At 29.4% G+C, this 11158-nt stretch overlaps 1 protein-coding gene across 2 annotated transcripts; it reads right to left on the bottom strand.

Moving 5' to 3' along the window:
• Nucleotides 1-432: 432 nt before the first annotated feature.
• Nucleotides 433-10538, bottom strand: KLRF1 (killer cell lectin like receptor F1; the record flags this gene model as incomplete). Of its 2 annotated transcripts, XM_081058911.1 has the most annotated exons (6): nt 433-547; nt 2450-2562; nt 2954-3093; nt 6596-6742; nt 7593-7691; nt 10454-10538. In XM_081058911.1, 6 exons carry the CDS (start codon nt 10536-10538, stop codon nt 433-435), a joined length of 699 nt encoding a protein of 232 aa, XP_080915037.1. The 2 variants fall into 2 exon arrangements, with proteins under 2 accessions (XP_080915037.1, XP_080915038.1); XM_081058912.1 differs by lacking the exon at nt 6596-6742.
• Between the last annotated feature and the right edge of the window lie 620 nt (nt 10539-11158).

The following is an 11158-nucleotide window of genomic DNA, read 5'->3' as shown; positions in this document are numbered from 1 at the left end:
CCAACTCCCTCCCATCTAGAAACCATCAGTTTGTTCTCTGTATCATCAGTCTATTTGTCTTATTTTCTCATTTATTCTGTTCTTTAGATTACACATATAAGTGAGATCATATGGCATTTGTTTTTCTCAGTCAAAAGTAGACAGAATTTAATAACAGTTCTTATAAATAAAAAATAAAAAATAAAAATCCTAAACATAAATGTATGGATTTACACTAGATTATATTATCACAAAAATCAAAAAGGTATATTTTAGATTATTAATATGGTTACTGTGAGGCTAGGACAAACGTAGATGATAGAAGTAAAATGGAGAAGAGATTTTGGTGTTTAATTACAGTTTTAAATTCTTATTCCTGAAGATTAATATTAGAGACTAATAGGCAAATCTTTTGATCATTGATTATTCCACTATCAATTTTTTTTTTAAATTCTAATATTGACAAACCCATTTGAAAACATTGCTGCAGGTTTCAGAGTAAATTTTCTTTTCCTCGATGGTACCACAGCTGTTTTCTGTAGCTGTTTTCTGTTCTTTTATGAAGAATTTGCAGAAAAGATGATAAATACATTGTTAATCATTGTTGCTTAAGACATCCATTTGTATTTTCCCTCGCTTAATTAAAAAGTAGTTCAAAATTTCAAGGCATATTCAAATACATTGACCCACTAAATACTACAGTATCTCTGTAACTTAGTATTACTGTCTGTGATTGGCAGAGAGTTCTCACAGTGTCTGTTTGCATATGAGAGAGCTAAGAATAAATGTGTGCCCATAATCCTGTTCTAGTATCCTTTGCATTGTTTAATGTGGTCCCTTAGATTAAAAACATAAGATTAAGTTACATGGACAGTTCACTTAACATTTCTTGGCTTCTCATATCAAATTGTACAATGGTGATAATAATATTTAACTCATGATATTGTTATGGAGCTAAATGAATTGATGTTTGTAAAGAACTCAGCATACAAACTGAGCCATGTAAGCCCTAAATAATTTGTGCGTTTATTGTATTTTTATCCATAAAGCAATATGATAAATACAATAATAAAATCATCTGCAATATACTGTAGTGTTAGTGATTTATTCTGTTAAGAATTTATTTAAACTGAGGAAAAAGTTTAAGAAAGAATCATGGGCAAGATACACATGGTCATAAAATCTTCCAAATTAATAAGGGGCAAATAAGTACTGGATTATCATATTGGAAACCACACTGTGTCCAAGTTTTTATTTGAATTTTATATTGAATGTATTTTGAACAAAAATCCCTAAGCATGGTCTAACTTTAAATCTCAATCTTATAGGTGGTGTTGAGTGGATTTGGCATGAGGGAAAAAATCCAAGTTAGCAAGTTCATAAGTAGCCTACCAGGTAATGTTCACTGTTACAACTCTACCCTTAGATGACACACACCCACAATTTTACTCTCCATTGCAAATAAGGGCTTCAGTTGACTTCCTTAGATTGATTAATTTAGTGCAGTGATATGCAAAATAAGTAATATTTAATGATGAAATAAGGGCGAAGACAAAATAAAACAACAGTGTCATTAATTGGTTGCTTAACACAACACAAATGTGCTAACTTACAGTTCAAAACTGGTTTTATGGGAAAAATCTGTTCATTGCCTTTTGCAGTTTCTAGAGGCTGTCTACTTCTCCGGCCATGGTTCTATCAATTGGAACACTGTGTTTATCTTTACATCCCCTTCTTGGACTTGGGATCTACTTTCTTCCTCTTGTAAGGACTAGTGATTCCATTGGGCCCATTTGGGTAATCCAGCATAATGTTACTATCTCAAGATTATTAATTTAATCACACCCTTGAAGTCTTTTTTGCCATGCAGAGTCGCAGGATTTGGGGATTAAGATGTGGACATCTTTGGGACCATTCTTCTGCCTACCAACATAGAGATAAGATTTGAATTTACTAGTTTTACTATTTGTATTTCTAATTAAGTAGTTTATTATAAAATTAATATAAGCACACAAATACTGATGAAACTTTTTAAATCCTCAATCATCTCATACAATTGATGAGAGAATTTTGGATGATTTTGTTCTGTCTTATATTTCTCATTTGTCTTTTACCGTTACAATAATAAAACAATACCAAAAAAACCTGCATGCAGTTTTTTTTCCCCAGTTACTAAAAATGGCTAAAGTAAACATTGAGAACTTTGACATCAGAAAAGTACCTTGGTTCAATCCATCTTTCCATATAAATGATGAGTAGTTTTTAAATAATAAATGTATAGCCATTCTTTAGCTTTGAAAACAAAACCAAAATATCTATCATTACTCCAGTGAACATTAAATTATTTTTCATCCTTTCAATTCTTCAATACAAAGAACTATGTCAGAGTGGATTTTGGTGGACTTAGAGATTTATGAAGATAAGTTTCACAATAAACAATAAATCAGTTTGTCTTTTTGTAAAGACTCACATCTTTGAATCTAATGGAGAACCATCCACCCAGGTCCATGTCCTCTTCTGGGACGTAAAGTTAAGCCCAATCCACACGTAGTTTGATTGTTTTAGATTTTTCTGTATAAAAGCCTAAAAAGTGGGTAATGAGTGACTAAAGGAACATAATATTTTGATAATTCAAACATACTAAGTAAGACTTTAAAATTTTATTGGTCAACTAGCACTCTGCATGAGGATTCTTATGCTAATTAATTCATATCTAATTTTCACACACATTATATAACTATGTTATATATTATATACATACACATACACTACTTGCAAATTCAGTGCAAATATTCAGACCAGGATTAGCGTGAGTCAAGTGAGGCAGTGGCTTCAAACACAAATTTAAGAGGGTGCCAATAACTCAGTAATCAAGATAAATAATAATTTAATAGAAGGGTGGGAAGAAATTTGAGGAAAGCTATTTTTAACTGTAATGAGGCTAATACCATAACCACGATACTAAACCACTTGCCATTTGAAGTTGGTCCTGAATGATTAGTAGATGAGATTTTCTTCCCAAACAATACCCGTAACTGTCATTCCAACTTTTCAACTCATTAGAAAACCAATAACATTTTTCTTGATATTTGAGCCATTCTGATGGGCACAATCCTATAGGCAAATGTGGGAAACAAAAAAAAATTAAATTATATATGTACCTCTGAAAATCAACAGTGAGAATACTTATGTGTTATATGAATAAGACTGGAGCTATGATAAAATTACTCATCACAAAGTGTTCAGACTCAAAAGGTATCCAAAATACAAATAATAATTCCTGGGACTTAAGAAAATTAATTTAGTAAGATAAAGCAAAAGCTAGATATAAGGGATCTTTTCTGTGCCATGGTCTAATTACTAAATATAATTACTAAATATAGTAACTAAATTACCACATAATTACTAAATGTATAATTACTAAAATAACATGAACCCATTAAGATATACATTGTATTAATGTTATTTGAGAGATTAGATAAAATAGTATCTATATAATTTGCTTAGAATTTATCCATATAAAGTATTAGAATCTCTATCCTTGTTTTATGTGCATAAATCTATTTTAATATCTTTTGATATTAAATTATATTAATTTATCAAACCTTTTTATAATTGCAAGTTGATCAAGTCTTTTGATTTTTCTTCAATTAAAATTAAACTGAGGTATTCTTAAATTGAAAATATCTGAGACTTCTGGCATAATAATGAGAGAAAGTGAAGTATATATAAAAACCTAAGTGCAGGCCAATGTAACTATTCAAACTTGTGGCTATTATAATCTTTTTTTAACTGAAGTAAAATTCATATAACATAAAATTCACCACTTAATCATTTAAAATGCAAATGCCGCTGTTTTTAGTACATCCACAATGTTGTGCAAACACAACTACCATCAAATTCCAAAATATTTTCATCATCCAAAAATGAAACCCCGTAAAGCAGCCTCTACCCATTCTTTCTACTCCTAGTCTTGGCAATCGCTAGTCTGTTTTCTGTCTCTACAGATTTGATTATGGTGGATATTTCATATAAATGGGATCATATATGTAGCTTTTTGTGTCCGTTTTTTTCACTTGGCATAAAATTTTCAAGATTCATCCAATTAAAACGTATGTCAGTGCTTCGTTCCATTTTATGGCTGTGTAATATTCTATTGCATGGTGGTATAGCACATTTTGTTTACCCATTTATCAACTGATGGATATTTGGGCTATTTTTGGCTATTATGAATACACCTGCTATAAACATTTATGTATGAATTTTTGTAAAGACATGCTTTTCATTCTTTGGGGTATATGCCTAAGATTTGAATTGCTGGGTGATATGATAATTCTATATTTAACTTTTCGAGGAACTGCCAAATTGCTTTCCACAGTGCTCACCATTTTACATTTCTATCAGTGATGTATGAACAATTTCCACATCCTCACCAACACTTGTTATTTTTGTTGGATTATAGCTGTCCTAGTGGGTATGAAGTGGTTTCCCATTGTGGTTTTAATGACTAATCATTGTAAGCACCTTTTCATGTGCTTATTAGTCTTTTGTATGTCTCTTATATAGTTTCTTTTTAGAAATGTCTTTTTTGTCTTTTGCCCAATTTTTAATTGAGTTCTTTAGGGTGTTTTGTTTGTTTTGGAGTTACGAGTTTTTATATATTCTGGATACTACAGATCTATTTGATATATGATTTGCAAATATGTTTTCCTATTTGGTGTGTCGTCTTTTCAATTTCTTTATAATGTCCTTTGATAAATGTCATTATTTTTGATGATATTTATTTTATCTATTTTTTATTTTGTCACTTGTGATTTTAATATCGTATTTGAAATCATTATCTAATCAAAGGTTATGAATATTTACGTCTATTTTTTTCTTGTAACAATTGTATAGATTAGCTCTTACATTTAGGTCTTTGATCCATTTTGAATTGATTTTTCTAGAATGTATGAACTAAGTATCAAATGCATTTTTTGCATGTATCTATCCAGTTAACCCAGCCCATTTGTTGAAAAGATCGTTCTTTCTACATTGAATGGTTTTGGCATCTTTGTCAAAAATCATTTGGCCATAGGTGTATGGGCTTAATTCTGAATCCTCAATTCTATTCCATTGATCTATATGTCTATCTTAAGACCACACGGTTTTGATTACTGTTGATTGTAGTAAGTTGGACATTGGAAAATGTGAATCTTTCAAATGTTTTCTTCTTTTTCAAGACAGTTTTGCTATTCAAGATCCTTTGCAATTCCATATGAATTTCAGGATCACCTTACCCATTACTGCAGATAAAAAAAAACATTAGAATTTTGATAGAGATTTCTTTCAATCTGTGGACCACATTGGTTACTATTGCCATCTTAAAGAAATTGTGGTATATATGCATACATATAATGGAATATTATTCAGTAATAAAAAGAAATAAAATCCTGATACATGATACAACATAGATAAACTTCAGAATGTTATGCTAAGTAAGATAGGCAAGACACAAAAGGTCAAATAGTGCATGATTCCATTATATGAAAAGCCAGAAGAGGTAAATCCATAGGGATAGAAAGCTGATTAGTAATTAGTAAGGGCTGTGGGAATAGGGGATGAAAAGTAATTGCTTATTAGGTGTGGGATTTCTTTTTTGGAGGGATGATGAAATGTTTTGGAACTAGACAGATATGGTGGTTGTACATTTGAATGTCCTAACATTGAATTGTTTAATTTTAAATATTTAACTTTATGTTTGCAAATGTTATCTCAATTAAACAAGAAGAAATAATAGAAATAATAGAAAATTATTATCTTATAATTTAATATACAGTATTTAGATTGACTTTAATGAATGTTTAATAGTGAATGTTTAATAGTGACTTTAAAAAGGTTCCATATAATACCCAACATAATGAGGAATTAGGTAAAATAAGTGGTAAAACTACAATTTTTAATTGGTTTGTGACTTGTATATGTAAAACAAATAATTTAAAAGAAAAGAGTAAACCATAATATATACGACATTTTAATACGTGATAAAAGGGACAACACAAACTAGGGAATTATAGAAAAATCCTTTGATAAATAATTATAAAATAAATGAATCTGCATCTTCCTCTCATATCATACTATAAAATAAATGTCCAAGGCTCAAAGAGTTAAGTGTTAAAACGTTAAACTAAAAAAAAAAAAAAATTGAAAAGTATAACAAGATAGTTTTCCAAATTCTGTATGGTTTGAAGTTCTAAGTTTAAAATCATAATGGATAATTTGTTAGATATAATTACTTAATCTTTTTTGTATGTCAAAAAAGGATAAGTATGTTTAAAAAAGGTTATTTATATACTGTCTTATCACAATTAGGTTCTCATTCTCATATTTATATGTCTCAATTTTATTTTAAATGTTTGGAGGGAAAAACCTATTTTTTATGTTCTGTTTTGCAGCTAGCTCTCCTCTCACTGCAAAAAAATAACAGAATATATGAATAAAGTTTAGAGTGAAAAGTTGATTTATTAAAATCTTCATTGGTTTATTTAATCTATTGCATACATGTTCAACAAGCTTTTTCAAATTTAGAAGGTCCAAAAAAATAGAAACAAATATAGGTCAAACCTTTGAGAAATACCTGTAGCTCTTGAAACACAGTAGTCTGAGTCATTTTTACTTATATTTCCTCTTGCATCACTATTAATTTTCAGGTTTCCAATATCATCATGTTGGCTGATATTTGAATTATTTCCTTTGTGGCATTTTAGCAACACTCCTTGAGAAACTTGAAAACAGGATTATTTTAAGATTGGGTAAATAAATATCTTCTCTGTGCAATGTCTCAAAGACAAATTCTTTAGATTGATTCTGATAATTGGAACAAGAAATAACTGAAGGGATAATTAGAAATTTCTTTTATATTATCATGTCTAATGAAAAATAATTTCAAATATTACACAATTAATTCATTTATAGAACACATATTTGTTTAGGATCCATTCTGTGCCAGGTTTTGTCCTAAGAACTGAAGATACAGTAGTAAATCAAGCAAAGTTCCTGCTCTAAGGAGCACACATCTCTTTCCATGCTTTCTTGATGTTTTGCTGAAACTTATGATACTGTGTTTACGCCATTTTACCATACATGTTTATCTAAAGTCGTTTTTTTCCTACTAGAATATGACATTCCTCAACATGATAATTCCTTTTTTTTTAACTTTGGAAGTTTGTACTAATGCTTGAGGTATAGTAGTTGCTCAGTAAATGTTTGTTGGACAAAACCAAGAGTAAATGAAATACAATCTTAGATAAAATGTATTAAAATGTTTAAGAAAAATTATGGAATTCTATTCACAACTATCTGACAAATCAAAAACATGGTTTCCAAATACACATCTCATCTCAGACACACACACATAAACACACACACACACACACACACACACACACACACTTTCCTCCTATCAGACTGTATGCCACCTGAGGACAAGATTCTTGTTTTTACTAAATAAAATACATTATTATGAAGTGTAACATACGGCTTTGTACATAAGGAAGAATGAATGAATACGAAGAGTCATAAGAAAATAGTAAACATTTTTCATATATTTATTTATTAAAGAACTTTTAACTTACCCAACAGAGTCAGGGAGATCAAAATCAAAACCAGAATACCATTTACTGTTCCAGATATTCCCAACAAGATTTTATACCAGTGCAATATCATGGAACAATCTGAGAAATTAATCATGAATTAGCTTAGAAAAGTACGTTTCCAAGAAGTGATAGAATTGTAACAATAGAATTATATATAATGTTAGTTTTGAATTCAAAAGATATTAGGCAATCAAAAGCATAAAACTTAAGTAAATAGAAAAAATGCATATTTATTTTATTTAATAATGATAATACTCTGATGGTCAGAAGCTATGATACATGTTATGTTGAATCTTAAAATAACTGCTAATATTTGACATAATTAACCAGTGGGAAAAAAGACTTTTAATATATACACCTAATAATTTCCCAAACACACACACACACACACACACACACACACACAAATAAATACTTTCAAATTAATCATTTGCTTTAATATTCACAAGTCATTTCACCTGTTTCATTTACTAAGGATGTAATATGAATCAAAACTAAATATGACTCCTGGAAGCTGCTATTTTAATCTAAAAAAAAGTCTTAAAATTCTTTCTAATCCATAATAATAATAAAGTAATAAAGGTGCTTCAGCTTCTCCTTAGATGGTAACCTCTTTTAGAGTGACAATTGTTTTATTTTTCATATACCAGCACTGCTAGGTTGAATATAAGAGAGTGCACTCAGTGATAGTTATTAATCAACAAACTGATATCATTAGACAGAAAGCAAAGAGTCTCCTCCAGTGCTTCAAGTATAAATGTTGTTATGTTTCTCAACCTCATTAAGACAAATTACATTGGTAGACACTGGCTTATAGAATTGTATGAGTAATTAGTTTATACTGAATATATTTACAGCATCCATATTTTGCATAATAGTTTATGTCCTTATCAAAGATAATTTTTGCAAATGCATCACAATGATTGATAAGAAATGACTCCCCATAACTGTGATTTTGTTATTGTTCCGTCAATAAATTGAATTATTAATACTGATTTCATATTCTAAATTTCCTTTAAACCTATGGAAATAGAGAAGCTACATTTGAAGTTGCGAAACTCTGTCAAGCCATATAGAACAGTAATTGTTCAGAGAAACAGTACACAATTTTCCTCTTAACATAACATTGACAAATATAGTAAAATAAGATACATCAGAACTCAGTTAATGAATATACTGCATTTCCCAGATTATTTTTGAATACTTTAATACATTAGTAATGAATGATAACCAATAAGTTCCAAGAATTCAACGTATGTGAAAAAGTTATTTGTTTATTTTTACAAATCAAACAAATTATTATCAGAGCACATTAAGAACTAGCCAAGTAAACATTTAAAAAGATAGAAATATGAAAAGGTACAATCCTATGGATGGATATTTGGGAAAAAAAACTAGCAACATTAAATAGGCATTTGCATTATCATACAGCAATTTCTCTCCTAGGAATCTGTCCTGGTGACATATTGGCGAAGTATGAAAAGACATATGTGCAAGGCATTACAACACTATTTCTAATAGGAGTATAATAGACAAAGAATACAAATATCATACATGTCCATCAAAAGGGGGACTAGTTGGATAAAGTAGTTAAATGGGGTGAAAGGAACAGGATGGGAGCTGGGTTTATGGACATTGGAGATATCTGGAAGTACCGTATCGCGTAGATTTGACTTCTAAATATTTTACATTATTATAAAGTAATTATAATTATATTGTATAATATGTATTATATATCATTATAATTGCATATGTTTACATATGCATAATTATAGAATAAGATAAACAAAAAGTTTTAAAAGTGATCTCTACCAATAAAGTGGAATGTGAAGTAAAGAATCCTAACTGGATAGTAAGTTAGTGACGTAACTGTAGAGAAAGGAATTAGTTCAAGTGATTTTAAAACACTTTGTGCAAAGCCAATGGAATAAAAATTTACTAAGGACAAAACAAAATGCATAAACATTTTAAATCTGTTTTAAGTAATTATATTATTAGTGATACTACTTCTATAGTGATTCTGAAACTTGACGTATAGGGCAAAAATATAATTCTTATTATTAGTGCAAAGATATGCAAATATACATTAACAAAGGAAAATCCTGTGTGTAATAACAAGGTTTAATTTGTCAATTAGATTCAAATTCAATGTTTTAGTCACCCCAAGATTTACTAAAATTTAGCAAGCTTTACTAAACATTAGCAAAGGATACATTAGTAAAGGATGAATATTAGCATATACTACTTAAATAAATAGAAATTGCAAATTTATTATTTGTAACTTCCTGAGCTCCTTTTCTTCACCAAAGCATATTCTGATTTCCAAGTGACATCTACAAACTGAGTGTGCAAAAGGTTTGCACAGAGGAGCAAGTGTATTTATTTTCCAAAACAAAATTGTTCACCTGGTAGAAAACGTATTTCATAGCTGAATTAAAAATTGCTATTTAAAATGCTATATTTTATGAATAATGAGGTGGATGACTGACACCAAATATTCATTTTTTAATTATTAGTTTGAATTTTATATATATATATATATATATATATATCCTGAGAATATGTTTGAGAAATTATATGAGACAAAATATCACTTTAAAGACAAATAACTGTTAGTCCTACATTGATAAATGGAGAGACACAGACAGACAGAGAAAGAGAGACAAGACAAAGACAAAGAAAGGGAAGCACCAAAAGAAAAGAAAAGAAACAGTTCAAGAACAGACAAGAACAGAATATTGGAAATTATTACCCATATTAATATCCGTGTTAACATTAATCTATATTAAATACATAACCTTATTAATCCACATACTTGAAAAAAATACTAAATTCCATACCTTTAAATTTAAGTTGGGATGTTTGGATTGAATTCCTTTTTTTCAACTGCACATTCAATGTCATGTATCTGTCTTCATCTTGCATTTTCAATGTTAGTGAATGTATGTGTATGTATATGTATGTTTTTAAAGTATGATATGAAATAAGACTATAATAAACCTGATACTAATCAGAGCTTGGTCCTCAGACTACTAATTTGTCCTCAACTTGTCCACTCAGAGTACATACAAGGGTTCACACTTTTATCTTTGGTGAAAACCTCAGAGGAAATGTTTGTTTTTCTCTCATGACCCAGATAACATAATTTCTCAACTACCCACCACATACTGAATTTAATATTATATTTGTTCTTTTAAATGTGTCTCCTGGTAATCCCAGAAAGTCAGAGGAGTGGAAATTGTACCCCTTTTAGAGTTGCCTATTTTTAGCCTAAATATGTAAATTTTCAATTACACTCACTTATAGTGATATTTTATTTAATATAATAGCTTGCAATTACCTAACAGTTAAATTACTTTCCGATCCTAAAACAACATTGATTACAAATTATGCTAATAATATAATTATGCAATTTGAAGAAAAATACTGGCAATTTTTTGGCATTCTAAAGACATTCTAAATATGAAATAAAAGTTTGGAGAAAATGTAGGAAAGAAACCATATTCTCCAACGACCTTTACTGGTATTTGAAGAGAATGCCCAAT

Source organism: Rhinolophus hipposideros (genome assembly GCF_964194185.1).
Source record: "Rhinolophus hipposideros genome assembly, chromosome: 9".
NCBI classification, from domain to species: domain Eukaryota; kingdom Metazoa; phylum Chordata; class Mammalia; order Chiroptera; family Rhinolophidae; genus Rhinolophus; species Rhinolophus hipposideros.
The sequence above is the reverse complement of the archived record's forward strand: the minus strand, read 5'-3'. Positions and strand labels throughout refer to the sequence as shown.